Source organism: Acinonyx jubatus, chromosome B4 (assembly GCF_027475565.1).
Source record: "Acinonyx jubatus isolate Ajub_Pintada_27869175 chromosome B4, VMU_Ajub_asm_v1.0, whole genome shotgun sequence".
Classification (NCBI taxonomy): Eukaryota; Metazoa; Chordata; class Mammalia; order Carnivora; family Felidae; genus Acinonyx; species Acinonyx jubatus.
The window spans coordinates 121534389-121554455 of NC_069387.1; the positions used below are offsets into that span (position 1 = coordinate 121534389).

Below are 20067 nucleotides of genomic sequence, written 5' to 3' on the forward strand. Positions count from 1 at the left end.
TTTTTCTTTCCAATTTCCAACTGTTCAGATAAGTGGGAATACAAGGCGTGAGCTGGAGCCAGCAAGGTCACCCACAACAACTTACACAAAACTACTGGGGCTGTTGGTGATGAGAAACATCTTCTTGCCATGATCAGCCAGTTTGGCCAGCACTGCGCGGGTCTGCTCGGCGTAGCAGATGTACTTTTCTGCGAGCAAGAGAAGAGTACACACGGACTCAGCGTGAAGTCCGTCAGGCTGCAGGTGGTTACCAAAAGGGGCCCAGGGGCCCGGCACTGTCCAGGACACCGGGGGCAGAAAAGTCTTAAGGCAGGGTGGCCCCACCAGTACCGGGTCCATCGGGGACCATGCCCCTGCCTCCTGCCTGGGTCTGAGTGAAAACACAAAGTGCCTGCAGCCGCCCGCTCCCCTGTTTTTGAGTCACTGTTACGCCAAGTTCTGAGACAAAGGGGAGGGAGACATCTGAACCGCGAGGAAGCCAGGTCCGCACGCTGCACTCGGAAGGGCCCTACGGCCCCTGCTCGGCCCCGGGAATGAAGGCAAAATGCCTGCGCCGTGGCCTGGCAGGGGGAAGGCTGTCTTCACCATGAGGCTACATACCGATATCTGCTTCGATTGCTCGGTACATGATTCCTTTGATGTGCACGTCTCGAATTGAATCCTGTCCAAAGAGAGGTTTTTAGTGAGTGAAACCATAAGTGAGGTCGCCTGAGTAACAGGACAAGCGAGACGGCATTCGGGACGATGTCCGCCTTTAGAAGCCTGGTGATGCAAGCACCAAATGAAATCGAAATTCTGGCCCATATGGCACAGGCGGCCCCTCGGGGGGAAACTTAGGTTTCCATGCAGGTTCCAATGCAGTTGTCAAAAGGGCCCCTGGGAGGAGGTAACTTGTGCGAACAACTCTGAACAAAGCCCACGTGATACATGGCAACGTCTATGCAGGATCACGCAGAAACGGTCCCAGGGCATCTGCGGAAAGGGAATCCTTGCTGTTTCCTCTCTGCACCCCTCCCTGGACCCCAAGGGCAGGTTCCATCATCTAGAGAAAGAGGGCGAGGCCAATAGCAGGACCTTCAGTTCACTGAGGTGGGGGATCGTCAGGGAGATGGTAACCCAGCCAGTAAACACCATCAAGGGGAGGCCGCTCACCGCCCCGACGCGCCCCAGGGTGTGGCAGCCTGATGGCCTGCAGCTATCAGAGCACAGCCCTCCTCTCAGGGGGCACTAAGCAGGTCTGCTACCTAGGTGGCACGCCTGGAGGCACATGGACACTTACTGGAGGGTGTGGCCAGGGACTGGGCTGCAGGCAAAACGGGGCCATAAGCCTTAGAAAACCGGTAGACTTCTGTCAAAAGTGAGCACCTCTGGACTATAAACTCAACCCCAATCACCTTTTAGCACAGGCTTGTTCAACTTCACATCAACAGAAGGCAGGGGTTAAGAGCAAGCCGGAGCCAAACTTACCTGGCCTGAAATCTAGGCTCTACCACTTACGAGCTGTGTGACTTTGGGCAAGTTACTCAACCTCTCTGTGCCTCAATTTAACTGTAGAATGAGGGTAAAAATAGTACCTACCTCCAGGCATTATTGTGAGGATTTAATTACTTAATATGCATAAAGCACTCAGAAAAACAGTGCCTGGAATATATGTAAGTGTTCGCTGTTGGTGCATAAACATCTCTCCTCATGCCTGCAAAGGGTTATATAACTGAAAGTGATTCTTGTTCTTTTTTTTCACAAGTGATTCTTAAAGTATTTCAGGGCACCAAAAGGAGAACAGAAACTAAATATTTAACATTAGTTCAAATAATACCAGACTAACATTGAGAAGCTAGACTTCATCCTTCATCTTCCTAAAACCCGTAATTTTAGCCAAAATTTAAAATCAGTCCTAAGCATGTAGGCATAAAAGCATTATAGTACATAAGTACAGATCTTTTAACTATAAGTACTTAGGGGTACCTGGGTAGCTCAGTCAATTAAGAATCCAACTCCAGACTTTGGCTCAGGTCATGATCTCACTGTTCATGAGATCCAGCCCTGCATCGGGCTCTGTGCTGCTTGGGATTTTCTCTCTCCCTCTCTCTCTGCCCCTCCCCTGCTCGATCTCCCTCTCTCAGATAAACATGAAAAAAAAATTTAATACACAATATATACTACATATATGAATATATATGCATATATTTACTATATATATTTGAAATAAGTATTATTAAGTAATACATGAACATGTTTTTAAGTACTGAACAAAGTTCAGACAGCTTAAAGAATACATATAAACACACGTTTGTGAATAGAAATGAAAATATATAAATGTGAAGTTACATAAATGATGTGCATTTGTATGTGTGTAAGTTTCATAGCTGTCTATAAACCTCCCCCACTGGGTTTCTGCACAGCTTTTGCAGAGCCTGGGAAGGCCTCCATGGAACCTCTGGGGACAAGAGGGCTGCAGCCTTGGTGTGACGCCACCCTCTCCACAGGCAGGCGCAGGGGTGAGCTGGGTCGCAGGGGTGAGGTGGGCCGGCTGGACCTCAGCCACCACCAGCCCCACTGACCAGATGCATGGGCCCTGGCTTTTGGTCGGAAAGAATTAGAAATCCAGATAACAGTATGAGTGCCCTCTTCTTTTAACACGAAATTAGACTGATTTCCAAGTGTTCTGGTGTAACATCTTTCTTAACAATTTTCAAGGTAAAACCGTAAATAAAAGAGATCCCAGACGAAGGACTGTTTCAAACACCTAGCCAAAGGAGGCTAATGATTCTGTCCCTTTGCTAAAATGCTTGGAGAGTCGTGGCATCACCGCCTCTCACCTTGACGTCTTTGTACAGATGGACAGGCTCATAGTCAATGTTGTTCTTGAGAAAGTACTCGTTGACACAGGACAGGAGCGACATCTCTGGCAGGGAGAAGATGTCCATGAACTGCTTCATGGTGTTTCCGTGAGAACTCTGCAAGCAGGGAGGAGAACTTCAGAAGCGGAGACTTATCTGGGGGAGTTCTTCAACATCTGGATCCCTCTCCCCAAGAAAAGGATAATTCTAACAATAACAAAGCAGAAGCCTTCACCTTTTCTTCTCATTCCCACCACAGCCGACATCCTACTCTAAGCGTAACTGGGAAATCCAAGGAAATGCCCTGATCTCCCCCCCCAAAAGTCTAACCAATGTCACGCTCCTGTGACAACTCTGTCTAACTTCCAGCTCACTCTACCCCACCAAACCCAGAGGAAAGTCAGCAAGTCGATTATGGCCTGGGGAATGGCATTAAAAGCCACGTAACTCTCCTGAATGTGAGCACCTCCGTGCAGCCATATGTGAGCCTGAAAAAGAGCCTTTCTCTGAGTGCCTGCGATTTGTAGCCCTAAGTTTACCAGCTGACCAGGCATCTTCCAGTGCATTTTGACAATGTAAACAAAAGCCCACCTAACAAGACTGGAGCAAAAGCTCAGAGACAGAAGTCAGAGAAGCAGAGGCTTCCCTGCGGCACAGGGTGACCTGTTACCTTGGATCTCAGGGCAGGTGACCTCTACTACGCGGACTTCATCAGAAAGTGGGGACACACTGGGAGGAAGGGTGACAGACAGGGATGGGTGCATGGAAAGTGTAGAGAGCCTCTAGCAGGTAGGGAGGAAAGGGCTAAGAAAGGGCAATCTTGAAGGACCTAGGAGAAACACCAACATACGAGCCTCTCTCAAATCCAGGGTCTCTCAAAACGTCCCAAATGCCCTTGTCAGTTCCGCAGGAGCACACAGAGACCCCAAATCTACCAGGCCGTGTTTCGAGAAGGAAACAGATAGGCTGCCTTAAACGAATAATCTCTCATTACCTTTCCATAAAAGTCACTCATCTGTTCCAAAGGCACGTGGGACCCCTCGTACATTTCAATGACTTCTTCATCAGGGACAACGCTGAGGCCTCTGGAAAAATCACGGGCAGTGCAGTTAGACTCACGTAGCAAGAACAGCGATTTTCAGACCTCTGGCAACTGCTGGGATTTTCAGCTGAGGTGCCAGACACCACGGTCACGAGGAGGTGAGATGTGCCGCCGGTAAGCGCTACAAATCACAGGCGAGAAGCTGCTACCATTACTAACAGCAGGCCGTTGGAATAAGGACAGAAAAATAATACGTCCTAGACGCCAGATGTGAATTCCACACACTCATTCACTTACTTCTCAGCAATCCTAGGAGGGGAGCACTATCATCCTCCCATTTCCCAGCAGATGCAACTGAGGCCCCGATAGGTCACATATCTTAGCCAAGGTCACCGAAGTAAGAAGTGGTGGGTCAGGACCGGACCCCAGGCTTCCTGGCTCTCAGGCCCAAGCTCCTCAACCTCTACGTCGTGCTGCCTCTCTCAACAAAGCACAAGGCCTTCCTTTGCCTTGGAGTGGGTCTTTGTTTCCATTTTTATGTTTTTACTACATTAGGGAGAGACAGGCTAGCTTTGTCTGTATCATCCTCCTGACCTCTGATGCTCTAACCTAAGGTCAGTGCTGAGGAGGGAAAAGCCAGGCATGAGGCTCGGGCGGACTAAAAACCCCATGACACAAGGCAGGAAGCCCAGATGTCACCTCCGAGAGGGATGACCCCGGATGCTATGTGACAGCAAAGGCCAGTTTCCTCATCTACAAAAAGCCAGGGTGACATCTGCCATCTGCCTGCCTCCAGGAGCCGCAGCAGAATCTGTGAACCAATCCAGCCCCTCCACAAAGGGAAGGGTGACTTTTGGAGTCCGAGTGACCTGGGTTTCACCCTGCCTCAGCCACCGGCGCTGGGAGCAGGTGCTGTCACTGGGGATTTCACGTTCTCCTATTTCCCCACCTGGCACTGACTGCTCCAGCGTGTTGTGAAGAAAAATGTCTGTTCCCCAGCCGCGTCTCTCGGGAAGGTGCTTGAGAAACAGACACCAGTGGTGAGGAGACCACAGAATGAATGGTGGGAAGTCTCCGCGGTGCCATGTGGGAGTATCCACGATGCAACAAGAGTCTTAGTTACTAATATGAACAGGCTGCTTATCACATAAAATCACCTGGCCAACAACACATACAAGCTGTAACTGATGGCTGACATGCAGCTGTGATGGGAATCTAATTTCAGCCTTTTCCCTTTGTTCTCCACCCTCATAGAACTTTCAAAAATACCCAAGGAGATGCATTAATATTTTGCCCCCAATCTTGGTTAACTTGATACATTGCACTTTATCATTCACCAGATCAGTCTGGACAATGACCTTGGGGCAGAGCTCCTGCTAAAGTATCCGCGCTCAGGCGTGCACACGCCTAAGGCTCTAACACTTAGAAAGAAACTATAAAAAGTGGAAGAACTCTGCTGGGGGAGTCATCCTTCTGCCCCCAAACTAGGCACTACCCTAAGACACACTCACAGGCACAGAACCGCACAAGCTGCATGTTTAAGGCCCAAGTAACCAAAGGTCAGCTCAAAAGCGGGGAGAAAGCCAGCTGCAGCCAGCTGAATTCCGCGACAGGCTGGTGGGGAGGGAGGAGGTTTGGGGGACCGCCTGCACCTAGATGTAACCTCAACCAGCGCTAGGATCAAGATAGAAACTACTTGGGTGGGGGGGGCGCCTGGGTGGCTCAGTCAGTAAAGAGTCTGACTCTTGATTTCAGCTCATGATCTCACGGTTCGTGGGTTCGAGCCCAGCATCGGGCTCTGAGCTGACCACGCAGAGCCTGCTTAGGATTCTGTCTCCCTCTCTCTCTTCCCCTTTTCCACTCACTCTGACTCCCTCTCTCAAAAAAAATTCAAACTACTTACACAGCCCTGTGTGACTGCGAGAAACAGAAAGGTTAGGAGTGCAAATCTGACCGAGTCTGTCCGGGGTTCAAATCCCAGCTTCCTTAATTAGTAGGGCTATCACCTGGACAAGCAATTTAACCTCTTTGGGTCTCACTGCCATTTTCAAAATGGGGAACAATGATAGCGCCTCCCTCCTGGCATAACTGAGAAGACAGAAGAATATACAGAGGTGCTAGCAAATGTGCCTGTGATGAGAGCAAATGCAGCTTTCACAAGGTCCCCATGAAGAACTTAAATCATGGGTACAAAATGGGACTGTGGGGACAGCCAGTCTGCCTCCTCCTCTGCCCCGTGGCATCCACTCCCACAGCCCACAACACAAAAGTCGAACTGATGTGGGAGCCGGGGACCCGCAGCAGGTCTCAGAAACGGGTGAGGCTGAGGAGGGGGCACTCTGCCCAGCCATGGGCTCATTCTTACCCCTTTTAAGGGAAAAGGAAGGGCATTCCGCGTGCTTCTGCTGCCCTGAGCATGCTCTGGTCTACACGATGAGTCACCCTGAGGCAGGCAGTGGAGTTATGCCAATCTTACAGAGGAAGATACCAAGGCTTTGGGATGGCCAAGAACTTGCTCAAGGCCACACACATGTCAGCAGTGGGGCTGGGGTCCACGCTCAGGAAGTGTGACCCCAGAGCCCCCTCGGCCCACCACATCCCCTCGGCACTGCGGCCACAGCGACCGTCCCAGGACCTAAACCTGGACACTCCTTCTCCTCCAAACGCCTTGGCGGGGGTCTCGCTCTGCCCCATACTCCCTGACATGGTGGACAACTTGCCCACAGAAGAAGAAACAAGACAATCAGGAGCCACAGGACGGCATCGTCCAAGAAGAGGAAGGAAAGACCAGGTCAGGCTGAGAGGGCAGGGTGAGACCTCCCCGCAAGTCCGCCCTGAAGGAAGGATGGGTGAGATTTCAAGAAGCAGCGAGGGAGGAAAACCGTACCGTGGGAGAAGGCCAGCATGAACAGGTGGCGAGCAGCAAGAAAGAACTCAGAGGAAAGGAACACATGCACCCTGTGCACTGCCTCACGCACTCCGAGACCGGCTGTATCTGTTGGCAAGAGAGAGTCCCCTTCTCCTGTTGACCTGGGGCGGGGCAGGGGGGGTGGGGTGGGGGGCTGGGTGCATCACACAGAGGGGTCTGCCTGGAGCAAAGCCAGAGGGAGAGAGCCAAAAGATGGAAAGAGTTGTGAGAGGTCAGTTTGGCCCCTGGAGCCAGCCACGCCTACAACAAGCCCAGACCACAGGCCCTGGGTCTGAATCCTACTTCTGTGCGGCCTTGGGCAAGTTACTTAAGACCTCTGTGGTAATACTAGTACAAGCCTCACAAGGTTATTCTGAGGATCAAACAAGTTAACTGAAATAAAGCCCTTGTGACGGTGTCTGTGCCGTAGCAAGACGTCACGTTTGCTAGTGGCTGTGTATTATCACCAGTACTATTATTCTCATCAACATCGCCATCTCTTCTCCCCTCTGAAACACCATTAAAACGATAATAAAAGAATAAACTACTCCAAAAGTCAAGGGAAGTCAGAGCAAAAACATCAGCAGACAGGACATTTCAGTATGTTCACCGGAAGACACAAAGCAAGTGCTTGACACAGCAAGTGGAGAACAGAGGCCCACAAGGGACACCAACGAGAGGAACCGAATAACCGCCACAGCCCCCCAGAGAGGCTCAGCCCTGTGAAGCACTGGGGAGCTCCTGGAGGATGTGCTCCAGCAAAACGAGGGACTAAACCAGAGAGAGGAAGGGACGGGAACCAGGGAATGGGGACAGAGGCCAACGCAAGCTCCAGGATGAGCAATCAGAGAAGGGTAGTCAATTAAAAAAAAAATAAAAAATAAGTGATAGATTATCTAAAACATTTGAACTGTTGGGAAATAAACACACGGATGATATCTGTGATGGGGCATTTAGAAAAAACCAGGGACACCTCTACGGAAAACGAAGCAAATAAAAAATGATGTGGTTATGAAATCTAAGAAAAGGCACACGCTGTACAAGGAAGAAAGCAGTCACGGTGCACGACCTGGTGTTAAGAAGGAAATAAGAGTGAAGAGTCACGATGCAAACAATGACCAACACTGGAGGAACAAGCAGACATGGACCGTCACGAGGCTCTAGAAACGAGACTGCAGAAGCCATGTGTGTGTGTGCACGCCAAGTCCTGTCCCGTGGCAGAGATGATGTCCAGAATTAATAAATTAGGAAACAGAAATATGAAAAATAAGCACATTACTGGAAGAAAAATGCAAACAAAAAAAAAATCAAGAGTGTAAAGGGGTTGGAGGGCAAGGGGGGGACACAGGACTGCTGCCCACCACAACACTTTCAGCACTGATTCTGTGAACATATTTAACTTGGATAAAAAAAATGTTAACTTTAATAAAGAGTTTGTGGGGCGCCTAGGTGGCTCAGTTGGTTAAGCATCCGACTTTGGCTCAGGTCATGATCTCACAGTTCATGAGTTCAAACCCCATGTCGGGCTCTGTGCTGACAGCTCGGAGCCTGGAGCCTGCTTCCGATTCTGTGTCTCCTTCTCTCTCTACCCCTCCCCCGCTCTCACTCACTCGATCTCTGTCTCAAAAATAAATGAACATTAAAAAAAATTATAAAAAAATAAAAAGTTTGTGAAAGAAGAAACTAAGATATGCACACCTCTGTTTTTAAGGTACAACAACGACACTCCTAAATTCTCCCCAAATTCAAGAATTAGAAAAGGCAAAATCCTTCATGTTCAGTTTCAAAGATTTCAGCCTGAACTAAGTACTTCTATTAATTCTAATAAATGGGGGGCAAGGAGGGGGGAATGTCTTAATATCCAAACTACTCAACTGCCATGGTGGGAACCAGAACCCGCTGCCTAATCCCAGCACCCCTCCCCACCCAAACCCGTATCCCAGAACCCTCACTCAGCTGGCAGACAGACACCTCTGGAGAGCCCTCCTCCCGCAGAGTCCCCCAGAGTGCCCCTTCATAGTCTCAGCACACGTCCATCATCGCCTTCGTCACTACGGACTGCAGTCACTGGCTTATTTATGTGGCTTCCAACCTACACTCCCAGCTCCTTGGAGCATCCTCCAGACCTGGCATGACAGTAGGTGCCAATCAATGTTCCTGAAGGAATGAGTGAATGAATCACAAATACGCACACAGAAACCCTCTGCATCACTAAGCGGTCAGTGGGTCTTGAAACCCAAAACCACTTGGTTACTTTGGGTGAATTAAATTTACCTCCTCTTACTCTTACCTGTAGACGGTTCCCAACTGGATGTAATGAAAAGCATCTATCTTCATCAAAACCGCCTTCAAAAACATAAACACATGCACAGGTGAGTAGCACAGAACAGACAGCATGTTTATGAGGACTGTGAGTTATAAATCGTGTCAACAGCAGGCTGACATGACAAGGAAGTACCCTGTATGTATCTGACACGGACCTTGCTTGCTGATTAAAGCACCGTGCAACCTGCCAAGGAAATGACTGCAAAATCTGCAAAACAATATGACAACTGGCTCTTCCTTCTAGAAATAAACAGTATCTTCCAAATGGCTAATGCATTCACTCATTTTTTCCAACACATAGTCTCCTGAAAAAGACTTTATCTAAAGATGTTTTTTAAATCATTCAGTTCTGCAGCCCCAAAGAATAGAATTGAAAATCACGTTCTGTGTTCAGCAAAGAAAAGCACCAAGAGTACACGTTCTTCCCAAACACCATCAAACTGTAAAAGAACGTGAGGGTGAAACCTACCCGCTGCACATCGTAGTGAAGTCCACGGATGGCAAAATTTGGGTCATACTCATACTTCCTGATTTCCGCTGGATACTAAGAAAAAAAGAAAGGAACCATTTTTCAGCTAACAACGTACTGAGTTCAAGACACGGATCACATCCGGTCCATGTACAAAAGCTGAGGTGGCTGATGTACTTTGGTGGGAAGACGGGGTCAGGACAGAGCACAGCTTGGCCCTCTGTTCTCAGACCAAGTTCCTCTTGGCCACAGTGCCCTCCCTCCACCCACTCCCATCTACTGCCCAGACACAGGTAAGGCCTCACCCCTGCCCCAGCTTCTCTCGTCTTAACTCCCTCTGCCCATCCCATCCCTCTGCCTTGGGACTCCTATTTCCCTAAGACCCTGGAGACACATCTGCTTCTACCTCCAAGACTTCACTTCCTCCTACTGTATTTAAGGCTGCTGATGAATAGTCCCCTCTATTGGAAGCACAACTTCTCCCAACACGTTATCAAGCATCCATTCAGCTCACATGTGAGCACCTCAGTGTATGAGCCCCCTGCATGGCCCCACTACCAGGTTTCATGAAGCAACCCAAGCAGAAAACTTTTCAAAGGGGGGCAGGGGCCCTCCATACAGCGTTCATTGCTTTCCTCATCTGGACTGTCAGCTGCTGCTCACCCTTTGGGGGCTGGAAAGACCTCACCGTTATCAGGTGCAGTCTCCCACCCACTCGGGCCAAGAGGGCCCCTCCCTCAGTGTGTGGTACGCAGTTCCTGCTCGAACACTGTGACTCAGAACACGCGTTGACTTCTAGAGGCAGCTAGGTTCCCCTGGCATTTCCTATTCTTAAACCATTCTTCGAAATCTGCAAAAATACCAGCTCCATTCTTATCTACTGGACTAGGCATCCAAGTCCTTCTCTCCCTCCCCAAATCCCAGAATTAGAACACCAGCTACCCCAAGGGGAGCACCAATGTACCGAGTGCGGTATCTGCTGCTACTGCACACGGGCCCTACCATTCCCATTTTACAGATGGGGCACCAGGGCACTGGATGAAACAATGTGGCCTGGCCACACAGCTGGGATGCGGTGGGGCAGGGAGTCAGGCCTGGGCCTTTTTGCCTGCTCTCCTGACTCCCCTCTGCCCTTGGAGTACAGTCTTGCGGGACAAAAGAATACTCCTGAGCCTAGAGAGGCTGTGTCACCAGGATCTCCCAATCACAATGTCAACTGCTTACGTAAAAACCTAGACAGCTATCAAGACGCACAGGAGCCTCTTTGCACGACTGGACTAACCTGTCGTGACCAGGGCCACGTTTGGGTGAGGACGCTTCCTGCTCCCACCAGCTGAACTGCACACGGCAAGTGTCCAAGCTGCACAAAGTGCTGACTCAAATGTCACATCTGAGCTCATTTATCTGATGCCCGCCACTCATGCCAAGAAATCACCAAACGCTATTTCCACTCAGGGGCATTTCCAAGACCTCTGAACGCTGTGTACGGTTCCGTGTCTTTACTAACACACTTCACACACACATGCCCGGAACCCACCACACGGCACCGCGATCCTGCCCATCCCTGGAGTCTCCTCCTGAACTTGGGAGTGCGGAGGAAGGGGGAGGACCCGGGGAAGATACTTCAACGTTCCTGAGACAGGTGCTTCTTCACTGAGCCAGCCACGTGCTACCCGCTGTTGTGGACACGTCTGTGACTTTATTCTACGTACTCCTCACGGCACCAGCACGGAGGAGGTCGAGCATCTCATGTCCGTTCGTTGAATAATCTGAGAAGCAGAGTCAAGCGAACGGCTCAGGCTCACAGAGATAGACAGAGGCTGGGCCAGACTTGAGCCCCGGCCCGTGTCACACCCGAGTCCACATCAACCACCTGTAATCAACTCTGATGAACGCTGAGCCACCGCAGGAGACGCCCATCCTGTGACAGCAGAGCCTGCCGCGTCCGACCGCCTGGTGGGTTCGCTCAGGAGGTTCACGGTGGGATACAGGGCTGGCCACCAGCGCGAGAACCAGAGACAGAGGGTACACTCTCTGTGCACAGACTCCTGGAGGCTGTGGCAGCTCTTCTCTGAACGAGGTCTATCCAGACTCCCCAGCAGGACACAGACATCACAGGGAGACACGGCCACGCACCCACCCGTGGGCCCCAGAGCGGTGTATTCTTGGGGAGCCACTCCCAATAGACACACCATGTTTTTATGTCACAAGCGAAAGGGCCTCACAGGACACTATTGTCACAAAGAACACAGGCCCCAGTGCTGAGGGACCAGGCGTCAAATCCCAGTCCTACTCTGTGTAGCTGGGTGACCCTGACAAGGTCTCTAAGTGTCGGTTTTCTCATCTCCAAAGTAAGGATACCAGGAGACCTACCGCAGGTGAAGTAGAGAGAAGAAAGCAAAGGACATGTGCGGGGGGAGCCCCTGGCTGGCTAGGTCAGCAGAGCATGCAACTCTTGATCTTGGGGTTGTTAAGTTCAAGCCCCACATCAGGTATAGTAATAATAAAATCTTTTAAAAATTTTATTTTTAATTAGGAAAACAAAAAACAAAAAAAAAGGAAGCCTGAGGGGCGGTGGGGCAGTCTCTGGCACATAGCCGTAGCAAGTTGCAGTGAAACGGAGTTGCTTTGCTGGACTAGGAATCGGGAGGCCTGGGCTTTGAGACCCCCTCTTCTAGCCTCTGCTACCTCCCAGAGGACTTCAGGCAAGTCATTTAACCCCCCCACCCCTTCCTTCATATGGAAAATGAAACAGACTTGGGGTGATTTCTCTGCTCCATTCGTGCCCCCTGAATTGTGATTTCCCTTGCAACCAATCAAGTCAGAAATGTCCTCACGGCGGGCCCCTTTCCAACCCACACACGTGCGCACGTGCACGGGCCTGTGTGCACACACATACACGAGCTCACGGCATCTCTGAGAATAACCGTCAACAGGCTTGTCCCATCGAGGAAGCCAGAGCTGCTCCCATCAGCCAGGGGGTTATGCTTTTCTCCACTGGCCAAGGACCAGATTTTCTGGACTCTTCAGAGTTGAGAAACTTTCCACCAGCCTGAAAAACATGACTCACTCAATGTGTCGTGAAGATTACTGGTGTCTCTAAAAGCAGAACAAAGGGTATAAAAAGATAAAAGACCTAACGGCACTGGGGATTTTTATTAACCCTGTCTGGTTTCCTTCAGCACCTGGATTGGTTCTAATTCCAAGGGTAATCTGAGCAGGCTATCACGTGGGGACAAAGGTGGAGCAAGATGCTCCAGAAATGTCCCTTACAGCTTCAAGCACAGTTAGTACCCAGGAGTGCCCACTCTGCATACCCAGAAATGTGTACATTGTCCCTCCAGGTCTGCGGCTTGGCCGCGTCTCCAGCTAATTACAGAGCTCTCCACAGGGCTAGCAAACTATACACCACAGCACCGCTGCTGAGTTCCTGAGGTCCAGATGCCTACAAATATAGGTTTTTCAGAGGTCTCTGAACGTTTCAGGAGTCTAAATTATGCGTCTAGTCGGTGGCAGGGCAAAAGGGCGTGAAAACAAAGCTCTCCAAAATCTTCACAAAATGGGAACCGAGGACAAAACCACCTGCATCCGAATGGTGACTCCACACCAGGCACAACACTCTCACCTAACCGTGTAATTCCATAAATAGGTCACATGCTTACTGAGCGGGTCCTTTACGCCAGGGCCTGGGAACATGGCAGGAGCGAACAGATGGAACAGATCGCACAGTCGCTGACCGAAGTTTACATCCCACCATGGGGAGGCAGACGTACACAAACACCCAGCAGAATGCCCCGTGGTGAGAAGTAATACAGAGCGAATGCTCTACAAGGGCTTGGAGAGCTGAAGAAAAGAATAAGAAGTTGAGGAGCAAGGCCTTAGACCGCCTGGGGCCAGGAGGGATCATCCAAAGCAGAGGAAGAGCAGGTGCAAAGGCCCTGGCAGTTCAAGGAGCAACGAGAACTCTGGTGTGAGGACAGGTGGGGGGGAAAGTGGGGGCGTGGGAGCAACGGAAGGCCTTCTCTGTCATTCCAAGTGTGCTGGGAGGGCTTCAGGGGGCCTTGGGTCGAGGAGTGATATGGTCAGAGGGTGATGGTGGCCTGGCCCAAGGTGGTGGTCGGGAGCGGGGAGAAGGGGATGGAGTTAGAACATGTTTTGAACGAGTATCTTTTGAAAGAGTGAGAAGAAAGCTCACAGCTGCACAGAGCGACCCCCTCCCAAAGAGCAGAGCATAGAAAGGGAAAGAGTAACTTCACGGTGCAGAGACGCTATAAACACACCTCGGCCACGTGATCAAGGCCAACATCAATGGCGGTGAGTCATGTAGACAGCACGCACCCTTGATACGATATGGTGAGAATGGCACTTTACCTCTGTGGTCTTCCTCCCCCAGAACCCACAACCTCAGTCTAATTACGAAAAAAAAATAGCAGACAAATCCCAAGAGAAGGTATCCTAAAAAATACCTGACTAGTACTCTTTAAAACTGCAAGGTCATCACAAACCAGGGAATTGTGAGAAACTATCAAAGCAGAGCCTAAGGAACCATGACAACTAAATGTAACGTGGCATCCTGGATGGGACCCTGGAACAGGGAAAGAACATCAGGTAAAAACTAAGAGGATCTGAACCCACTATGGACTTCATTAAGTTAATAATAACATTATGAACGTGGTTCTTCAGCTGCGATAAATGTACCACAGTAAACTGTGATCAAGAGGAAACCAGGCATGTGTAGACACAGGAATTCTTGGTATTACCACTGCAACTTATCTAAAAACCTAAAACTCTCCTAAAATTAATGGTTTATTTTAAAAAGAGAAAAAGAAGAAGGGGCACCTGGGTGGCTAGGTCAGTTAAGCATCCAACTTCAGGTTACGATCCAGGTCACGATTTCACGGTTCAGGAGTTCAAGCCCTGCATCGGGCTGTGTGCTGACAGCTCAGAGTCTGGAGCCTGCTTGGGATTCTGCGTCTCCTTCTCTCACTGCTCCTCCCCTTTATGATCTCTCTCTCTCTCTCTCTCTCTCTCTCTCAAAAATAAACATTAAAAAAAAATTTTTTTAATAAAAAAGGAGAAAGCAAGAACCCATAGCATTTGCTGAGAGATCAGACGTGGAGCACAGGAGAATGTGAGGCGTCATCGCTGATGTTAGGCTCCAGATTTGAAAAAAACGGGTGAATGTCAGTGCCTGTTAATGACAGGGAACACTGATGAGGGTATGGATGTGGAACATGAAGTCAAGAACTCTTATCACTCTCCTTCTATTCCTTGGTGGACCCATGAAAGGAAAATACAGTCATTACCCTATATTTTGTTCTATTTTTATGAAAACTTCTTTTTCTGAAAAAAAAAAAAGGAAAAAAAGCATAATTAAGGGGCTAGAACTTTTACATTTGCTTTTTGGGAAGATGCTAAACTGCAAACTTACTGTTCTATTACTGTGCATCTCAAAAGCAGATGTCTTTCCATCTCTACAAGTACATTTAGTCTTTGGCAGGAAAAATGGCACCAAATTAAATGCCTCTTGGAAGAATTATTTTGTTTAATCAGAGCAAGAGAAAAATCTGCATAAGCATAATTGACTCTATTAATATGCCTGACATAATTAGTGTTATGACTTATTTCTTTTATCCAAGCAACAAACAGACATAATGGAAATGAAACTTCAGTGATCTTAAGTCCAGAAGCTTTTATAATCATGATTGTACCTCTTTTTCCCCACCTGTTTCATCTCCCTTTTCCCCCCACATTTCATACATTTTTTATCTTCATAATTTTTTTTATCATCACGAATATTTTATTTCCATATGAACAACAGGGTGGAAATGAAAGGTGTTATTAATCCCACAAGGAACAACATGGAATAAAGAATATTTATGCCTTGGAAACAGATCTGAGTTCAAATTCTGGTTCTGTCTCCTACTGATCTCGCGGCTTTGAACTACGTGCTCATCTCCATTAGCCTCAGTTTCCTCACCTGTAAAACAGAGACAACATCTATTTGTATGGTTGTCACGCATATTAGAAATACCAGTAGTGGGCCACCTGTGTAGCTCAGTTGGTTAAGCATCTGACCTTGATTTCAGATCAGGTCATGATCTCATGGTTCATGAGTTCAAGCCCCACATTGGGCTCTACACAGCAAGGGGCCTATTCAGGGTCTCTCTCTTGTGTGCGCACTCTCTCTCAAAATAAATAAACTTGAAAGAAAGAAGGAGAGAAGGAGAGAAGGAGAGAAGGAAGGAAGGAAGGAAGGAAGGAAGGAAGGAAGGAAGGAAGGAAAGAAAAGAAAGAAAGAAAGAAAGAAAGAAAGAAAGAAAGAAAGAAAGAAAGAAAGAAAGAAAGAAAGAAAGAAAGAAAGGGAGGGAGGGAGGGAGGGAGGAAGGAGGAAGGAAGGAAGGAAGGAAGGAAGGAAGGAAGGAAGGAAGGAAGGAAGGAAGGAAGAAAAGAAAGAAAGAAAGAAAGAAAGAAAGAAAGAAAGAAAGAAAGAAAGAAAGAAAGAAAGAAAGAAAGAAAGAAGAAAGGCAGTAATGGCTAACATTTATTGTTTTCTATGGGCCCAGAGAAACTAGGCGAGTTTCTCGAGACTACCTGAGAAGTAAGTGGTGAAGGTCAGGATTTGAACGCCAGCGGTCAGGCTCCAGAACCTGCGCCTCTAGCACCAAGCAGAAAATCAACAGACAGGACTGTTAATAAAATGACCGCTATTTTACGAGTGATAATCAAAGTCACAGCAAATGCCACAGATGACTTAGGTCTAGAAGGCCATCAGCAATGCAACACCCCTTCAGTTCAACCTCCCCATGGGGTCGTGGAGAGGTGGTGCAGGTTGGCAGACAGGGCAGTGAGGGCGGGACCAGCTAGTTCACACTCTGCTTTCACAGTCAGGGGAAACGTCTGCAGGTTAGATGGAAGAAAAGAGAGTCTCCTGAACAGATGGGCAAATGCAGCTGGATGGCAAGTGGCTAGATGGGTTTACATATGGGAAAGTGGCCATAACTAAAGAAAGCTGCCTGTTGGCTTAATGGCAGAAGGGAAGGTTATTTTTGACACATGCCATTACTGAATTTTGAATAAGGAGAAAATGACTTGCTTATTAAGTCCACTGATAACCAAAAGCTGAGGGGATCAGGAAATATGTTGCCTCAAATGGTGAGGATCCAAAACCAATGGAAACTTTGGCAGCATTAATAAAGGTATGGTATCCAGAACCAGGGAGGTGATGGTCTCCCTCTATTCCATACTAGTCAGACCCCACCTGCATGAACATCTTCAGTTTGGGGACTCACATGTGAGGGGGATAAACCAGAGCACACACAAAGAAGGGTAACTGAGATGATAAAAGACCAGAAAGGCATATTAGCCAAATGGGAATGGCTGAAAAAACTCAGAATGACCAGCCTGGAAAAAGAGACATCTTGGCCAGCATAATGGCGGGACTACAGAACACATAGCCCAGTAGATTAAACACTATCCTAGCAGATAAATCAGGTATAGAACATTAGTTCTCCTGATCTAGGTTTCTAGATTTCGCACACCTACCAGTCTGCCCACCCCAGCCCACCTTTGCTGACAAACTCCTTCCGGGGTCCCGGAAGTATCACCTTCTTTGTTGTTCTCCTAATTCCCTCAAGCAGAGAAAGTTGTCCCAACATCCTCTACACATCCCTAGCTCTTTGTTCAGACGCATGGAGACGCCTCCAGGAGGTGGATGCATAATTCCTCTGCTTACACGACTGCCTCCCCACTACAGTGCTGGTCCCCATATGCTACTCATCCTCGCTCCCCCTGCTTCTACCACAGGGCCTGGCACAGAGGGGGTACTTAGTAAAAGCTGAAGGAATGTGTGAAGGAATAAAAGAGAAGAGATGGATGGTGAAAGCTGTCTGAAGGCAGAATTGTTCGACCCGCCAAATCAGAAGTGCCCCCTGCAGAAATGCACCCCGGTCTGAGACAGACCCTGGAGCTGCACTTCTTGGGGGCGTTCTGGGGGTTCTCAAAGGGCACTAGGACCTGCTGACCTCTGAGGATGCTTCTCACTCACGTTCCTGAAATAGATACTCAAAGTGGACTACAGAAAAGCATGTTGGGTTCTCAGTGTTTCTTTTTGCCTTCCTTACTATAAGGTCTCAACAACACTATGCACCAGAAGACAGTCAAATGTTCTTTATAGAAGAACAACTCAACTCAGGAGTGCCTGGGTGGCTCAGCTGGTTGAGCTTCCGGCTCTTGATTTCAGCTCAGGTCATGATCTCAGGGTTCATGGGATTGAGCCTCCACATTGGGCTCCATGCTGACTGTGGCGACTGCTTGGAATTCTCTCTCTCTCTCTTTCTCTCTCTCTCTCTCTCGCTCTCTCTCTTTCTCTCTCCCTCCCTCCCTCCCTCCCTCTCTGCCCCTCCCATGCTTGTTCTCTCTCTCTCTCTCTCAAAAATAAATAAATTAACTAAAATAAATAAAATAAAATAAAATAAAACAAAACAGAACAGAACAACTCCAGTCAGTGATGAGGTTAAAATATTGCCTATTATCTGAAGGATTTCTTCTAACCAGAGCTCAGCAGGCTGCCGGTTCATCAGCTCTGGGAGAAACTCCGTCACCACTCGGTGAGAAATGAGAGCACGGAGTCTGTAGCCCAATCTCTGCTAACACATAACTTGAAAATCTTTCATTAAAGAGACATCTAGAGATTTAAAAAAAAAAAAAAAAAAAGCAACTATTTTCCGGTACAAAGTTCCAGTGATGGGAGATAAACAAGTTCTGGAGATCTATTACACAGCACAGCACCTACAGCAAACAACACTATATTGCTAAAACATCTGCTGAGAGGGTAGATCTTATTTTAAGTGCACACGCGCACGCAAATAACAATAATAATAATGAAGAGGGCAGAAGGAAACTTTGGGAGGTGACAGATGGTTTATGACCTTGGTGGTGGTGATGGCTTCACAAGCATACACTATGCCCAAACTCATCAAGTTATATACATTAGGTGTGTACAGCTTTTTGTATGTCAATCATACCTTAAAAAAAGTGGTTTAAAAAAAAAACCAACAGGCTTCTGGATAGAGTCATTTGGAAGGGAACAAAATCTACCCATGCATTCAACAATTTACTAAGTGATGTCTGTGTGCCAGGCACAGGGCCAGATCCGCTCACGGCTGCTCTCCAACGTCTAAGAGAAGGAGGAGGGAGACCACAACGTCCCTGTGCTCTTACCCGGTGTTCATTTATGAGAAGGTCCCGCGCAGCATTAAATATCAGCGTGTGGAGGTGCTTTGAGTAAAACACCAGGGTATAATCGTAATCAAAGCCATAGATTTCAATGTCCGACAGGCTCATCTCATTGTTTGAGAAAATGGCATCTGGATTCAACAAGTTGTTCATAATTGAAGGCACCAAGTCTAGAAGTAAAGAAAAAATGTATATTATATCATGTGATAAATAAAGGTTAGTAGGATTCCTCAGTGAGTCAACCAAAGTGCAAGCATGAGAAGCCAGTCGCAAAGGACTGCATGTGGGATGATTCCATTTATCTGAAATGTCTAGAACAGGCGAGTCAAACGTAGAGACTGCTAATGTGTGTAGAATCTCCTTTTGGGGTGATGAAAATGTTCTCCAATTGGTGATGAGTGATGGCCAGATGGCTGTTGTGAACTGAAAGCCACCAAATGGGAGACCTTCAAGTGGGTGAATGGTACAGTATGTCAATAATATCTCGGGTGCCTGGGTGGCCCAGTCGCTTAAGCGTCTGACTCTTGGTTTGGGCTCAGGTCATGATCTCACAGTTTTGTGAGTTCAAGCCCACATCAGACTCTGTACTGACAGCAGGGAGCCTGCCTGGGATCCTCTGTCTCCCTCGCTCTCTGCCCCTCCCCAACTCGCACTGACTCTGACTCTCTCAAGATAAATAAATAAATAAACTTTAAAAATAGTATCTCAATAAAACTTTATTTAAAGAGAATCTTTGGGGGCACCTGGGTGGCTCAGTCGGTTGAGTGTCCAACCCTTGATCTCGGCTCAGGTCATGATCTCACAGTCATGAGATCAAGCCCCACACCGGGCTCTGCACTAGGAGCATAGAGCCTGTTTAGGATTCTTTCTCTCCCTCTCTCTCTGCCCCACTCTCTGCTTGCGCACAGGTGCACACTCTCTCAAAAATAAAATAATACAAAAAGGAATCTTTGTTTCAGTATCACAAGAAGATTTGTTTCATTTAAAAAAGAACATATACTAGTTACAGATTTCAGACGATGGAGAAACACTTAGATAATTAAATTTAAATATCACACATCATCTCCTCACCCAGAAGAAAACTACTAACATTTAATGCATTGGTCGCAATACTGTTTCATGGATGTGTTTTACGCAGTTGGCCTCACAGTGTACGTATAGCTTCATGTGCTCTCCCCACTGTGTTCTCCCATCACCACCAACAGGTGCATGTGTGAAATAAACTATCACAACATCATCCTTCTGT

At 48.1% G+C, this 20067-nt stretch overlaps 1 protein-coding gene across 2 annotated transcripts in view; it reads right to left on the bottom strand.

Moving 5' to 3' along the window:
• NT5DC3 (5'-nucleotidase domain containing 3) overlaps nucleotides 1–20067 on the bottom strand; it is a 67083-nt gene that overhangs the window by 27445 nt on the left and 19571 nt on the right. For both annotated transcript variants that reach the window (XM_053226670.1, XM_027070975.2), the window contains exons 2-8: nucleotides 18807–18991; nucleotides 9585–9659; nucleotides 9081–9136; nucleotides 3835–3925; nucleotides 2820–2957; nucleotides 601–661; nucleotides 86–188 (exon numbers count right to left, since the gene is read on the bottom strand). In XM_053226670.1, coding sequence (XP_053082645.1) covers nucleotides 86–188; nucleotides 601–661; nucleotides 2820–2957; nucleotides 3835–3925; nucleotides 9081–9136; nucleotides 9585–9659; nucleotides 18807–18991 — 709 coding nt within the window. The remainder of the gene's footprint in view (nucleotides 1–85; nucleotides 189–600; nucleotides 662–2819; nucleotides 2958–3834; nucleotides 3926–9080; nucleotides 9137–9584; nucleotides 9660–18806; nucleotides 18992–20067) is intronic.